The sequence below is a fragment of the Camelus ferus genome, chromosome 22 (assembly GCF_009834535.1).
Source record: "Camelus ferus isolate YT-003-E chromosome 22, BCGSAC_Cfer_1.0, whole genome shotgun sequence".
Classification (NCBI taxonomy): Eukaryota; Metazoa; Chordata; class Mammalia; order Artiodactyla; family Camelidae; genus Camelus; species Camelus ferus.
In genome coordinates this window covers 23137450-23152314 of record NC_045717.1, presented here as the reverse complement: position 1 = coordinate 23152314, position 14865 = coordinate 23137450, and the positions used below count along the sequence as shown (strand labels likewise).

General features: G+C 55.3%; 3 protein-coding genes across 3 annotated transcripts; 2 read left to right on the top strand and 1 right to left on the bottom strand.

Annotated features, from left to right (window-relative positions):
* The first annotated feature begins 2925 nt into the window (after positions 1 to 2925).
* Positions 2926 to 7479, top strand: CLPP (caseinolytic mitochondrial matrix peptidase proteolytic subunit). Its single transcript, XM_032465773.1, has 6 exons — positions 2926 to 3177; positions 3275 to 3346; positions 3858 to 3954; positions 4747 to 4934; positions 5696 to 5801; positions 7128 to 7479. The coding sequence occupies exons 1-6, from the start codon at positions 2992 to 2994 to the stop codon at positions 7295 to 7297; spliced, it is 819 nt and encodes a 272-aa protein (XP_032321664.1). The 5' UTR covers positions 2926 to 2991; the 3' UTR covers positions 7298 to 7479.
* Positions 7480 to 7846: 367 nt separating this feature from the next.
* Positions 7847 to 11624, top strand: ALKBH7 (alkB homolog 7). Its single transcript, XM_032465774.1, has 4 exons — positions 7847 to 10197; positions 10844 to 11017; positions 11106 to 11230; positions 11397 to 11624. The coding sequence occupies exons 1-4, from the start codon at positions 9994 to 9996 to the stop codon at positions 11557 to 11559; spliced, it is 666 nt and encodes a 221-aa protein (XP_032321665.1). The 5' UTR covers positions 7847 to 9993; the 3' UTR covers positions 11560 to 11624.
* Positions 11625 to 11876: 252 nt separating this feature from the next.
* PSPN (persephin) lies at positions 11877 to 14167 on the bottom strand. Its single transcript, XM_032465775.1, has 2 exons — positions 12264 to 14167; positions 11877 to 12184 (listed from the first exon to the last, which is right to left on the bottom strand). Exons 1-2 carry the CDS (start codon positions 12415 to 12417, stop codon positions 11877 to 11879), a joined length of 462 nt encoding a protein of 153 aa, XP_032321666.1. The 5' UTR covers positions 12418 to 14167.
* Positions 14168 to 14865: the final 698 nt, after the last annotated feature.

Below are 14865 nucleotides of genomic sequence, written 5' to 3'. Positions count from 1 at the left end.
ACATTTTCAAGTTAACAATATTTTCAACTTACCAACGGGTTTATTGGAAATAACCCCATCGTAAATCAAAGATGATCTGTTTTGCCATACACAGCCCTGTGGCTAAATCTCAGTGCTCACCTTTGATCATTTCCTAAAAATGGGTAACATGAAATGGATTATGAGATTTTGAAATTGAGTGCCAGCTGGGTTTCCAGAGAAGCTGTCACAGTGTGGGAGTCGATGACAGTTCCATGTACCCACAGCCTCTTCAGCCCTCAGGGTTTGTTTCTTTAATTTTCATTTTCTGTCCATTCAATAGGCCTGTTTTGCATTCACCCCAGAAGAGGTAACAGTGATCTCTGACCACGGAGTGATAATCTAAAACCAGTAGGATAGGTTGATGGGCCGATTTGTAGCCAAGAGTCAAAATCAATCCATCCATCCTTCCTTCCTTCCCTGCCTCTTGAATTCATTCACTGAGAACATACCAAGCAGGCAAAGTTTGGAGGACAGTAAATATTTGGGTGCCTATAATGTGCCAGGTATTGTTCAGAAGTTGCTTTTTTCCCCCCATTTGGAGTCGCTAAGTCACTTGAAATTAAATCAGACATTTTCAACCGGAAGCAACTCCGCCCTCTAACGGGGGCGCTTGGCAGTGTCGGAGACAGTTTGGGTTGCTGCGATGCGGAGACGTCACTGACATCTAGTGTGTGGCGGCCAGGAGGCTGCTCAAAACCCCGCAATACACAGGACGGCCTCCCACCAGCAAAGAATCATTCCACCCAGAATGTCAACATTCCTTAGGTTGAGACACTCCAATTTATATGAAATGGAATAGTACTGGATAAAAGAGAACAGAAAATACCAGACAGCGTTGTTCAAAGTAAGGAGAAGTATCATTTAATAAGACTTCTTTAAGGAGGCGGCGTTTAAGCAGAGAATTTCGTGTTGAAAAGGAGCGAGATTCCGGCGGAGGGCACGAGCCGAGCCGAGGCTGGCTGGCTGGATGGAGGTGGGCGTGTCTGAGGAGCAGAAAGCCGGCCAGCGTGCCCCCCCCCCAGCCAAGCGGGGGGAGGGAGGGCGAAAGGAGAGGGTAGAGGTCAGCAGGGGTGACTGGGAACCGAGGAGAGGATTTCAGGTAAGGGAGCGACGTTGTTCATTTTGCTTTTACGAGGATCATGTGGGCTGCTGAATGAAGTTACAGCAGGGCTGGAGCAGGTGCGAAGTTGCAACACTTAGGAGGTAGTTACTGAGGGTGTTCATGAGGTCGGAGGAGGTGAAAAGTAGCTGAACTGTGGATGGGTAAAGCAGGTGAAGCAAAGGCAGTGAGGGCAGGGGGTGTGGGGCAGTGTCAGGGCGGGGGAACTGCGGAGGCTGTAGCAATGGATGGCTTGGCCCTTCTCCCAGGGGTTAGGGCGGGGGCTCAAGCCTCAGGGAAACCAGCTGGACAGGGCCACCATCCTGACTCACAGCAGAAACTAGGATGGCCCCTGCCACCCACTTACTTCCTCAGCCACTACTGGGTAAACACCTCTTTCGGTGCCACAGGTGCCTCCAAGGCCTCCTCCAACCTCTTCCACTTCAATATCCTTCCCTCTGTTCTGCCCCTGATCCCACAAGGAGGGCAGGGTCCACGTCCTGCTCTATCTCCCTATCAGGATGGGATCCCCTGGAGGCATGGAGGGCACAAAACTACTCTTATCTGGGGCACCCAACATCAAGTTTAGAGTCCAGCAATGAGGCGTCGTCTGCCTATGAACTCCTACTTGTGCATCAAAACCCACTTCAAATGGGCCTTTATTTGGGAGGACTTCTTGGATGCCCATGGTTACTGATCTAACACAATTAACTAATGCACATCAATAGCTAATACAAATTGAGCACCTATTACATTCAAGGTCCCATTCTGAGGACCTTACACACAACAACCCTATGATATAGTTTATTATCATTATCTCCACTTGATGAATGAGAAGCTAAGGCTCAGGGACACAACTAGTAAGTAGTGGTGCCAAGATCTGAATTTAGGGGATATCAACATGCTGCCTCAGCGGGTATCCTTCCCTGTGAGATTGGTTTGATCATCACTATCTTCCAGACACTTCGGGCTCAGAAGCGTTAAGCAATGCACCTAAGATCACACAGCAAGTCAGTAATTGAGCCAGCCTTGCTTGGCACATGGGGCAGCTGCCTCCAAAGCCCTCAGCTTTTAACCTTCCTCCCTTACCACTTCATCTTTTGGTTCAAAGTGTAGTTGATGAGCACCTACTGTGTGCCAGGCACTGTTCTAGGCTCTGAGGACAAAATAGGGGGCAACTCTGAGAAGGCGATTTTAGAACTGAAAGATGAAAAAGAATCCACCTTGAGAAGATCTGGGAAAAAAGAGAAGTCCCAAACGTTACCAGGAGCCTCCCTTCTCCTCCCTCCTGCCCCGCCTGCCTTTGCCCATTCTCTTCTCTTTGCCAGGAGTGCCTGTCCCTAACAAACTCCTATACATCCCTCAAAGCCCAGCTCCAATACCTGCCCCTCCTAGAGAACCTTTGCTGACCAACTTCCCAGGCAAAGGACGCAACCCCACCCTTGGGCTTCCACAGCAGGGAAGAGGGAGGGGTGTCTCTCCCTCTCTCCACCAGTAACCATAGGATGGGAAGGTCTCAGTAGGAGCCAGCCTCACCACGCTGGAAGATCTTTGAGGCCAAGGCCCAGCGGACAAACAGAACTGATTTTTAAAATAGGCAATGAATAGCAGAAAATTTTGACGATTCCTCTGGAAAGAGACTCAAACAAGCGACTTTAAAGTTCTCGGGCTCCGGTCAGGCGCCACTCCTTGACCACGCCCCTCCAGGTTCCGCCCCCGCCCCGCCCCGCCCCGCCCCGCCCCGCCCCGCCCGAAACTAGGCTCTCGCTTCCCGGAAGCTGAGCGTCACGTGAGCGAGCGCCGCGGGCGCAAAGCACGCCGAGAGTTGTAGTCCCGCCACCGTACGGAAGCTGGGACGGACGTGGGGGGCGATGTGGCCCGAAATACTGGTTGCGGGGGCCCGGGTGGCGGCGGGCTGGTGTCCCGCGCTGCGGCCTCGCCTCGCCGCCTGCTTTATCCCGCAGTGGACGCCCGACAACCGCCTGGCTCTGCAGCGGATCCTGCACGCGACGGCGGCCCAGGCTCTCCCGCTCATTCCCATCGTGGTGGAGCAGACGGTACAGTGGCCGGGCGGGGACACGGCCCGGGGGTGGTGGGGCTAGGGGTTAGGGGCACGGCCGGTCCCTGAACTTCACCCCGTCTTTACCCCTCTAGGGTCGGGGCGAGCGCGCCTATGACATCTACTCGCGGCTGCTGCGGGAACGCATCGTGTGCGTCATGGGCCCGGTGAGTGCCCCTCGCCCCGCTCGTCCCTTGCGCCTGCCCAGAGCCCCATGCGCCCCTCCTCCTCGAACTTCCTTGGTTCCCTGATCTTGCCTACTGACTTTCCTCCCTAGGTTTCGCTCTTGTCCCAACCCCCGTTCCTGGGTACATAAGGCCTCTGATACTCTCTCCTGGCCCCTAGTACTCCCTTTAGCCCTTCCTCAAACCCTTCCTTCCTAATCTCTGACTCTCTTCCTCACCAATGATCTCCCTCCCCACTCCTGGGCTCCAGTCCCTTTCCCCAACCCTCCTGACCCCTTCCGTTCCTGTGCCCTGAATCCACTGACTCCCTGTTTCCAGTGTCACAATCCCCTTGGGTCTGGACCAACCCCACCACATCCCTTCCTGGGCCCTGAACGGCTTACTTGGGCTCTGACTCCCATTCTGATACCCTGACTCATCCCCAGCCACCCCATAACTCCCTCCCTTAGCCCTCACCCCGATCTGTGGACACCCCTGCCCTCCCCAATTGCAGATCGATGACAGTGTCGCCAGCCTGGTCATTGCGCAGCTGCTGTTCCTGCAGTCCGAGAGCAACAAAAAGCCCATCCACATGTACATCAACAGCCCCGGTGAGCAGGGCCTTCTCCAGGTGCCAGGGGCGCTCCTGGGGACACCCTGGATGACTCAGGGGACTGAGACCCCAATCAGGAATGTTCTCTCTCTGGAGAAAGACAGGGTGCGGAACTTCCTTCAGAATCCCAAAAGTGTCTTGAAACCTCCAAAAGCTGCCTGTTACTTGCTTTTAAAGCTGCCACTGAACTTGCCTCTTTAATCCCACCTGTAATGTTTACTGACCTGACCTGGTTGTCAAGATTTTAAAATTGGTAGACTCCACCCCACCAAAAAAAAAAAAAAGAGAATTGCCAGTCTTGATTGAGTGTTTACTGTGCCAGGCACTTTCCTAAGCACTTAACTTATTTTACTTTGGTGGCAACCTCATGTGATTGGTACTGTTTAATTATCTCCAATCTGTAAGGAGACATTGTGGCTTTGAGAGGCTGCATAACTTGCCCAAGGTCACACATGATAAACTGCCCAGCCAGGGATCATACCCAGGCAGGCTGGCTCCAGGATCTTCGCTCTTAGCCACCACACTCTCCCCGTTTCTAGTTTTTCTTGAAAATTTGACAAATCTAGCCCCCCTGGACCCTCATGCACCTGTGGCACCTATCAGCTCACTCTGGAGCAAACCCTCTTTTTTGCACCCAGCTGGCCTGTGTCACCTATTTCTGGCATCTCCCTACCCCCAGAAGTATGTGTATTTGGGACCCTGGCTTTAATGGGCATCTCCACCAGCCCTCCCTGGGGAAAAGATGGCGGGAGGAGGCCGCACAACCCCTCACTCACACCCGCATCCGCAGGTGGCGTGGTGACCTCGGGCCTGGCCATCTACGACACGATGCAGTACATCCTGAACCCCATCTGCACATGGTGTGTGGGCCAGGCCGCCAGCATGGGCTCCCTGCTTCTGGCTGCTGGCACCCCGGGCATGCGCCACTCCCTCCCTAACTCCCGCATCATGATCCACCAGCCCTCCGGGGGTGCCCGGGTGAGTGCCAGGCCCTGATGGGATGCAAGATGGTCTAGATGGAAGGACCAGCTGAGCGGAAGTTGTGTAGCAGTGGGAGTGTTTTAAAATGTAGATCTTATTGTTAAATAGAAGAAATGGTGAGGCCAACCAATCAGGAGAGAACTGCCATTGAAAAGACAGTGTGTTACAGATCCCAAGAGGAGAGGGTCATGGGGGCCCACACAAGGAGTCACCAGGGTGGGTCAGGAGAAGAGGGAGTGGGCCGAGAATGCGGGCAAGAGCCTTTATTGTAGTTTCTGTGAGAGAATGAGCAAGGCCAGCTAAACAGGCTTAGCATTGGCTAATGTGAACATTTTCAGTGGGCTCTGGGGCCTAGGAGCCAGCCCTGGTTGTCTGGTACCTGGCCCAGGGGTGATGGAGCAGGGAGGGGGGTGGGTGACCTAAGGTGTGAGAGCCCCTTAGAGGAGGCGGTGGGAGTGTGGGCTTGGATTGGCTGGTTTGCATGTGAAAAGTGTGCTCTGGGTGGGCTATTAACCCTGGGAGGGTCCCTTCCTCCTGCTCTGGGAGGCCCCAGCTGCAGAACATAAGAAAACAGAGTTAATACAGGAAGCCTTCCTGGTAGAGGTGAGGATGAAGCAGGCTGTCGAGCAACTCACAAAGCCCTGTCCCACCCGCCTGAAAACTGGCAGCAAAAGCCTGGGGTGGGGGCTCCCCATCTCTAGGCTGCTGGTGAGTAGCAGACACTGATTCCAATTTCTCCCTCTTGGCACGTCCCCCAGGGCCAAGCCACAGACATTGCCATTCAGGCAGAGGAGATCATGAAACTCAAGAAGCAGCTGTATAGCATCTACGCCAAGCACACCAAACAGAGCCTGCAGGTGATCGGTGAGCGGCCCCGCCCCACACAGGCCCCCCCATCACAATCAGGGGGCCGGACCTCGGGCCTCCGCACTGCTGACACTCAGGGCTGGATCTTTCCGTTGGGGGGCCATCTGGGCACTGGGGTTTTGAACAGCATCCCTGGCCCCCACCCACTTGAAGACAGTAGCACCCCCACTTGTGACAACCCAGACTGTCTCCAGGTATCACCCAGTGTCCCCTGGGGGTCAGAATCCCCTCCACCCCCCAGTTAAGAACCCCTGTTTTGAGCACTTCAGACAAAAACATCATTGAAACAGGTCCAAAGGTTTGAACAGGGTCTTCCACAAAGAATATTCCAAATGGCCAGGAAACAGAAGGAAAGAAGTTCGTCCTATTCAGTGCTGATGTTTAACAGTGACGTCCCTAGTTACTCCAGAAAGGCAAATTAAGGCCAGGATGAGATAGCATTTCTTTTCTTTACTTTTAATGGAGGTACTGGGGATTGAACCCAGGACCTTGCACATGCTAAGCATGTGCTCTACCACTGAGCCATACCCCACCCCTGAGATACCATTACAACCCACTGGAATGACTAAAATATAAAATACTGACAACATGAAGCGCTGAGGAGAATGTGGAGCAACCGGAACGGTAAACCACGGCAGGTGGCAGTGAAACAGTGCAGCCACTTTGGAAAGCGGTTTGGCTCTCAAGGATGCAGAAAGACGCGTGGTTCCTCTGCCCAGCATATAACCGAGGGAATCGCGCACTCCTGTCCACCAAAGCTGCAGACAGGAATGTTGACAGTACTCCCGATCCTAGGAGCCCCAAACAGGAAAGCACACAAATGCCCACCAGCAGCAGGCGGGGTTTATTCACGTGATGGGATGCTACCGAGCCACGAGGGAACCACAGGGACACGTGGCCGCCTGGATGAATCTCAAGAAACAGTGCTGAGTGGGAAGAGGAGATGCTCTCTGGTTATATATTTAAAGAGCAAAACCTGGCACAACTAATCAGTGCCATTTTAGGCCGCTATTAGGGTCATGATTACTGGGGGGGGTAGTGACTGGACATGGACCGCAGTGGGGTTACAGGGGTCTGATCAGGGTGCTTGCCCCGTGGCTGTGATCAGTCCAGAAATCACCATGCTGTCCGCTTTGATCCCTGCCCTTTCCTGGACATGCATCTACACATCAACCGGTTTTTTAAAAAAGTGAAATAGGTATTTTACTGTGGTGAAACCGAGGCACAGGAAGGGGAAGGCCAAGGTCACACGGGGAGGCATTGGCAGACGGGGACCGAACCTGGCCCCTAACCTCGCACGTCCTGCCTCCACTTCGCCCGCAGAGTCAGCCATGGAGAGGGACCGCTACATGAGCCCCATGGAGGCCCAGGAGTTCGGCATCTTAGACAAAGTTCTGGTCCACCCTCCCCAGGATGGGGAGGATGAGCCGGAGCTGGTGCAGAAGGAGCCAGTGGTGGCACCGGCGACAGAACCTGCCCCAGCGAGCGCCTAAGAGCTGGTCCTCACCCTCTAGAGGGAAGCAGAGGGGCCAGGCGCCAGCCCTTCCCGCCCCTCACCACTGGGCCTCGAGGGGCCCCTTTGAGGAACTCTGGATTTGAGGGGTGTCCCTCCGGGTGGGCATCCTGGCTGAGACACTGTGATTTTTAAATTAAATATTTGTAGTCTTTGCTCCCATCTGCGGCGCCTGCCCCCCCTCTCCTCCGCTGCGCCTGTGTGCTCCACCCGGCCTCTGCTGTCACATTGACCTTCAGCGTCCTAATGTCAGCAAACTCTGCTGAGCATATGCGACATTCCAGGCACTGCTCCAGAGGCCACAACATATTATGAAGAAAACATAAAAATCCCTGTCCTGAAACTTACCTTCTTATGGGAGTATACAGTTTAAAAAAACAGTCAGGGAAAGAGGTATGCAGTGTGTACATGTGTGTGACAGTTTCAGATGGGGTAGCCTGTGGCCTTGCTGAAAAGGTGACATTTGAGCAAAGACCTGAAGGAGGTTGGGGAGGGTGGGGCGCAGCTTGCTATCTGGGGGCAGAGCAGTCCAGGCAGAGGACACAGTGAGTGCAAAGGCCCTGTGGCAGGATGTGGCTGACACATGGGAGGAACCACAGGGTGGCTGGAGTGAGTGAGTCAGTGAGTGGGGGGGGGGGGGTGCAGTGGAGGAGGTGAGAGCGGAAAAGGGAGGAGTACAGATCATAAAAAGCCTGGCAGGTCTTACCAAGGAGAGAGATGCACCATGGAGGATTTCGAGAAAAGGGACAAAAAGGAACCACAGAGTGGTGGCAAGCCCAGAACCCTGGAGACCTGGGAGGAGACTTAGAATAATCCAGAGGAAGGCTGATGGCCCTGACCAGGTGGTGAGGTCAGATTCTAGCCAGGCTTTAAAGGCATGGCTGACAGGTGGAATGTAAGACTTGAGAGAGAAAATAATCTCCAAAAATTCCCAAGATGTCGGCCCAAAGCCATGAGAAAGATGGAAAGATGAGATTTCCCCATAACTGAAACAGGAGAGGTAGGGGGAGGAGCAGGATGGGGGTCTGGGATGAGGAGCTGGTTTTGCACGTGTGACATTTGACACCTGCTGTGCCTCAGCCATCCCAGAGGATGGGAAAGTCGGGTCAGGGCTAGGAATAAAAACGTAGGAGACTTCAGCCTGTCGCTGAATTAGCGGCCAGGCTGAGAAGTGGCTGTGACATTTGGCACACTGGAAGTCACTAGTGGCCTTGAACAGATCACTTTTGGTGCTGTGGGCACAAAAAGACAGATTGGAGTGGACCCAGAGAGAAGGGGCGGGAAAACATTGGAACTAGACAAGTCTTTTCGAGGAATTTTGTTGTTGGGAGCAGAGAACACATGTGGCTGTTGCTGGAGGGAGAGTGGAGGTCAATTTTTTTGTTTTTTTAATTTCAGAGGATTTTAAAATTTGGCTTCATTCATTGGTTGCATTTGGCTGAACTTTTCAGTCTGCACAATTTTAAATATATACAAAAGCAGAGAGACTAGGAAAATGAGGTCTCAGGAACCCACCACACCAATTCAACAATTATCAATTCACTACTGATTGTGATTTGTACCCCCCTTCCCCTCTTCTGGCCCCATTACCTGCTTTTTATTTCATCTATAAATATTTCAGTATGGAGTTCTAAAAGGATAAGGAATCTAAAAATACAACCACAGTGCCATTTTCAAACCCTGCAAAATGACAACACTTACCGTGGTCAAATATTCAACCAGTGTCCAAATTTCCCCCGTTGGCTCTATTTTGTGTTTTTTTAGTTTGTTCCAATCAGGATCCAAATAAGGTGCATACTTGTCACTGGCTGACAGATCCCGAAGTGTCTGGTAACTGCTGGTTTCCCCTTAACCTCTCAATCTCTCCCTCTTTTTCTTCTCTTTCCTTGGAACTCACTTGTTGGAGAAACAGGGTCATTTGTCTTGTGGACTTTCTCATTGTCTGGATTTTGATGATTGGATCTTGGCTTTGGGATTTCCAGTAACTTGGTGTATGACTGTAGACAATCCTTTTGGCAAGTGACCTCTGAGTTGAGGTGCCTTCTGGCAGGAGACCCCTGAAATCCAGCTGTCTCTCTTTTCATGACGTTAGGAGCGGATCAGAGTGCTGGGCTAGGCCCACTAAGACATTCCAATAGGGGCTGCAAAATGGTGACATGCCAATTCTACCATTAAAGGAAAAGGATTTTTTGTTTCTACCCTGTGTTTTGAGCTGGCGGCCAGCCTGTTTGTATGCGGGTGAGGGTGACCCAGAAGAGGAGAAAGGAGTGGTGCCTCGCTTTGACCTCTGGCTGAAACCCCTACTACATCTCAGCCTGACTACTACACCCTTAACCTCTAGCCCAGGCCAACTTCATAACCTTGACGCAATCCTATGACCCCTGACCTCTGACCCCAAGCCAGAGCGTGCCCTCGCCCTCGAAGGACTGACTTGCAGCTTAGCCAATAGTCTGAGAAGCTACGGTCGAAGACGCCCAATAGCACGGAAGAGGAGGCGGGCTCTGGGGAGGACCAATAGCTTGAGAGAACGATTCGAGTAACAACCAGTGGTCTTGAGCGAGAGGCGGGAGTCTGAGAAAAGCCAATCGCTGGAGGGACTCGGGCCCGGCTGTGCCAATAGTTCGGGGGGGGGCGTTGCCCTGACTCCGGCCCCTTCCACGAGCCGGCCCCAGGAATATGGCCGGGAGTGGGCGACTGGCTCTGGGGACGCTTCCCAGGCAGGGCTGGGTACGGGGCTCGGGCCCGGCTGTGCTGAGCCGCCTGCGGGACGCGGCCGTGGTGCGGCCCGGCTTCCTGAGCGCGGCCGAGGAGGAGACGCTGAGCCGTGAGCTGGAACCCCAGCTGCGCCGCCGCCGATACGAATATGATCACTGGGATGCGGTGAGGCCGTGGTGCTAGTGGTGGTGCTGCGACGGGGCGGGGACCCGGGGGCGGAGACCCGGGGGCGGAGACCCGGGGGGGCGGGGAGTGGAGTGTTTGGTGGGCGGGGCTAAGGCTGGGGACGGGACCTTGGTGGGGACGGAGTCTTTAAGCTTGGGAACCTTGGGGGCATGGAGAACACTTCGGAGATGAGGTCAGGGCCATAACTGGAGGCAGAACCTGGAAATTAGGGGTGTTTGGAGGGACAAGACCAAAGTTAGGGGCAGAAACGTGTATGGAGAAGAGATGAGGGGGGTCACGGTTTGGGGATGCAGACTGGGGGCCTGGTGTTGAGTGGGATCGAGTTGTGAATATTGTAGCCAGACCAGCATTGGGGACGGGATCTGAGACTGAATTAGAGCCTGATGGTGGGCACAAAGGACTGAGGCCAGACCTAGATAGGGCAGAGGTTGGGGTTTGAGACCCAGGATCATGGGGTAGATAGGACCAAGGTTGTGAGTTGAAGGTGGGGTCAAGTATCATGCTGGAAATAACAGCCCTTTGCTTTGCACTTTGGCAACTCACTCCCCCCCCCCGCCCCCGCACTGTGCCTCAGTTTCCCTGGCCCCCTGGGAGCTTCTAGGCTTGACCTGAGCCCTCTGGGCAGGCCATCCATGGCTTCCGCGAGACAGAGAAGTCGCGCTGGTCAGAAGCAAGCCGGGCCATCCTACAGCGTGTGCAGGCGGCTGCCTTTGGCCCTGGCCAGACCCTGCTGTCCCCGGTGCATGTGCTGGACCTGGAACCTCGGGGCTACATCAAACCACACGTGGACAGCATCAAGGTGGGCAGGGGCCAATGCCTTAGAGCTCCTGGCTGTGGGTGAGCCAGCCAGGCCAAACCCTGACTTGCCACCGTGTCCCCTCTTCCAGTTCTGTGGGTCCACCATTGCCGGCCTGTCTCTGCTGTCTTCCAGCGTCATGCGGCTGGTGCACACCCAGGAGCCAGGGGAGTGGCTGGAACTCTTGCTGGAGCCAGGCTCCCTCTACATCCTTAGGTACTGGCAGCCAAGGAGCCCCAACCCCACTGGTAACTCGTGAGACATACCCACCCCAGCACTTTGAGCACCTTTTCTCATCCAGCCCTCCCAGCAAACTACCCACAGTCTGCCTGAAACAGGGACTGCCCTCACCCCACCCACCACAGCCTATTTTCTCTTGCAGAGGCTCAGCCCGCTATGACTTCTCCCACGAGATCCTTCGAGATGAAGAGTCCTTTTTCGGGGAGCGTCGGGTTCCCCGGGGCCGACGCATCTCCGTGATCTGCCGCTCCCTTCCTGAGAGGATGGGGCCAGCAGAGCCCAGGCAGCCGCCCCCAGCCTGCTGACCCCTGGGCCCTTCTCCCAGCTTCTCAAGACACCGTGTTTGAGAATAAAGTTAGAGGATGGACAAGCTGGCCTTCCTGGCACTAGCTATGTGCAGGGGCTGGGACCTGCAGGGAAACCCAGGACCTCACCTGGCTACCCACCGGGAGCATCCCGGGCTGAACACACAGCATGAGGTGGAGGGAGCAGTTTCCTTTATTGAGCTCCTTGTTGGTGGCCCCAGCCCACATCACCCTTTCGTTTTCTTGGCATCTAAGTCTCCAGTAAAGTAAGTCAGCAGAGCTCCTCCAGGGGCTGCAGGGCCCCGGGCCGGGCACGCTCAGCCTCCGCAGCCACAGGCTGCCGCTGAGAGCTGGGGCAGCCGCTGCCAGCGGTGGCGGTCGTCCAGGAAGGCCACGTCAGCGTAGCGGGTGGGTCGGCAGCAGGGCCCGCCGTGGGCTCGGCCCTGGCCCCGCAGCCAGGCCAGCGTCAAGCCGTGCTGGGTGCGGGCTCCGTGGGGACAGCTGCCGGCGCAGTAGCGGAAGATGACGGTCTCCTCCGACGTGTAGCCCAGGCCCAGCTCAGCCACAGGCAGGGACAGGCTCCACAGCTGGCACGGGCTGGCCGGGGCCCTGCGCAAGCGAGTGCCTGCAGGACAAGGGGCAGCTGACAGCAGGCAGTGTCCAGGCAGGATTTGGAGGGCACATGGGGTTCTGGGGGTCCTTACCCAGCTGTGGCCTCTGGGTTCCTCTGTCGCCCACTGGCTGGGACAGGAGCCCCTCATCCTCCACCGGAGCACCCGAGGTTCCAGGGTTCCCCCCAAGGTCCAGCTGCAGGATCAGGAGCAGCAGAGAGCCTAGCAGGACTCTTCCTGTGGCCATGGTGACGGGCAGGTCCTCAGGGTGGGGGTGCCCTGCACCCTCAATTTATCCCCTGCCTGAGCAGGGGAGATAACCTCTTCACTGCCGGTTGCTGCTCAGGCACAAAGGCCCCCATGTCGCACACCTCAGGCCTAGGCGGTCCAGCCCCTTCGGTCCCACACGGCATCCTTCGAAGAGTTAAGGGTGCACACCCCCCACACACCCCATCCAGACATTCCACATACTGATCTCTGACACCCCCTCCGCCCCCTGATTTACGAGTGTGGCGGCAGCCAGGGCCAAGCCCAGGGCAGGTGACCGGGGTCCCGATTCGACCTGCTATCTGGAGGGAGAGGCCAGGGACTCCGTGGGTCCCCCGGTGGGACCCTCTGCACTCAGGCAGGGTGCTGGGCCTCAGTGGCCCGTGTGTAGTGTGCCAGGTGCAGCAGCTATGTGTGCAGGGAAGAGGCGGGTTGGCAGGTGGGTGAGCTGACGGGGAATCCATCACGGCTCCCGCCTGGAGGATCAAGACATCAGGCCCCTGTCTCCGGGCCTGGCTGAGCCAGCATCAAAACAGGAAAAGGGAGAGGCCTGGGGACAGCCAAGAGCTGGGACACCAGGGGCAGGAAGCTCCCCTGCAGGGACTCCAGGCTCGAAGGCCAAACAGCCCCTCACCGGGGCCCGAGCCCTATCCTGGGGTTGAAGGGCATCAGAGCTGGAGGGGAGGGTAAGGCCTGCTGGGCCAGAGGCAGCAGCAGGCCCCGGTGACTTCCCCGGCCTAATCCATCACCCCCGGGAAGTGAGCCTCCATCCTCACCTGTCAAAGGGGGCCAATCAGAGTCCCTCCCACACGGGCTTCTGAGGACAGAAGCTGCATTGAGCATTTAACGTGGGGCCTGATGCTAAGGAGTTGCAAGAGCTTTTGAGGCAAAGGAGGTAAGAACAGCTTGTGTAGGTTTGCGAAGTGCTCAGTCTCATACAGGTGGGACTGGGTTAAACTCAGAGTAGACTGTACCCAGAAATGGCAGACGTCAAGTTTGCTTCCACATGGCTGTGTGTGCGTGTGTGTGTCTGTGACATAGACATGCCTGCGGGTACGAGTGCGAATCAGTAGCAGGTGAATGTTTGCTACAGAAACTGCAAATCACATCCCTTGGACCCAGAAAGCCTGCTTCAGGAACTCATCCTACCCAGGAGAGCGAAGACGCAAGCTCAGGGATGTTTGCTGCCTTTTGTATCAGCGAGAGACTGGAAATGACCTCACCTACACCCACTGGGGACTGCTTCAACGATTTTGGTGTGGTTCATACTTTACTGCTTACAGACTACTTTCAGACGGGGTGGGGATGGGGGCCCCAGGGGTGTTACTTACCCAGAGTCACCCAGAATTAAGCAGCACAGGCGGTATTTGACCCTGGATCCCACTGAATGCAAGTCCCCTGCTCTGGACCACTGGGCTGTGTGGCGCACCCAGTAGGGAGGCCTTAGACCCCAGTGCACGTGGTAAACAGGACAGGGGCGAAATTGCTAGGGCAAGGGGCAAGCACTCTTTCCAGCTGTCCCAAAAGGCCTGGCGGAAGGATGGGGAGGGAGGTTGGATCGACCTGGGACATTCCAAGGAATTAGTCTGACATCTCAGGCATCCCCGCTCAGCAGCCAAGGGCCGGTAGAACTGGGTGGGAAAGTTTTCCACCTGCAGTCTCCAGCTTGGGCAAGACAGAAGCCCAACATCCTGCCCCCCACCGGATCACTCAAATGGGGGCTCAAAAGTAGTGCCTGCTGCCAAATTACACTTCTAGCAATGTGACTGTCCATGAACTCAAAAAAGCCCCCCGCCCCCGCTGCAGAACACCTAGCAATGCTGCATAAAATGAATGCCTAACTAACCAGTGAGAATCTAAGGAAAACCCCAGAAACATCACTGGAAAGTTGAAAAATAGGGCCTAGAAGCCAACATCAGCCACAGAGGGGTTTGGGATTTTGTGGCCACCTAGGGACAGAGCCACAAGCTGAGAACCACACCTAAAATGGGCTCAGGACAGGACAGGACTTCGGGGGCACCCAGGGGGAGCACAGGCAAAAACTATTTGGAAGGACTTGCCTGCAAAGCAGACCACCCATGAGTCCCCCATCCCAGATAACAAAACACGAGAATCAATCGGAAGGAGGAGTCAGGATACGGGGTGCCTGCGAGCCTTAGGTACTGCATGAGTGTGGGGGAGACTTTAAGACAGGGACGCTTAAGGTAAAAAATGCCAAAGACGGGTTCAAGAACGGAAGCAGCTAGACAGAAAACAGACCGGCTGGTCTGAAAAAGAATAAACTAAGTACTTCATGGTTTAAGTGGTGGGTAAGCCACAGCTGAAGAGAGAGCTGGCCAAGTGGAAGACAGAGCGGAAAGAAATCACCCAGGAGAGGCTCGGTGGACAAGGCAGAGGGGCAAACAGATGGGCAAGTTCCAAGAGGCAT

What these genes read in the sequence shown, in the direction of transcription:
- CLPP (XM_032465773.1), top strand. Translation starts at nt 2,992, where the DNA reads ATGTGGCCCGAAATACTGGTTGCGGGGGCCCGGGTGGCGGCGGGCTGG. An exon ending in TCGTGTGCGTCATGGGCCCG is followed by an intron (nt 3,347 to 3,857) that starts GTGAGTGCCCCT and finishes CCCCAATTGCAG; the next exon opens with ATCGATGACAGTGTCGCCAG. An exon ending in ACAGAGCCTGCAGGTGATCG is followed by an intron (nt 5,802 to 7,127) that starts GTGAGCGGCCCC and finishes CTTCGCCCGCAG; the next exon opens with AGTCAGCCATGGAGAGGGAC.
- ALKBH7 (XM_032465774.1), top strand. Translation starts at nt 9,994, where the DNA reads ATGGCCGGGAGTGGGCGACTGGCTCTGGGGACGCTTCCCAGGCAGGGC. An exon ending in AATATGATCACTGGGATGCG is followed by an intron (nt 10,198 to 10,843) that starts GTGAGGCCGTGG and finishes CCCTCTGGGCAG; the next exon opens with GCCATCCATGGCTTCCGCGA. An exon ending in GGCTCCCTCTACATCCTTAG is followed by an intron (nt 11,231 to 11,396) that starts GTACTGGCAGCC and finishes TTTCTCTTGCAG; the next exon opens with AGGCTCAGCCCGCTATGACT.
- PSPN (XM_032465775.1), bottom strand. Translation starts at nt 12,417, where the DNA reads ATGGCCACAGGAAGAGTCCTGCTAGGCTCTCTGCTGCTCCTGATCCTG. An exon ending in AACCCAGAGGCCACAGCTGG is followed by an intron (nt 12,185 to 12,263) that starts GTAAGGACCCCC and finishes CTTGTCCTGCAG; the next exon opens with GCACTCGCTTGCGCAGGGCC.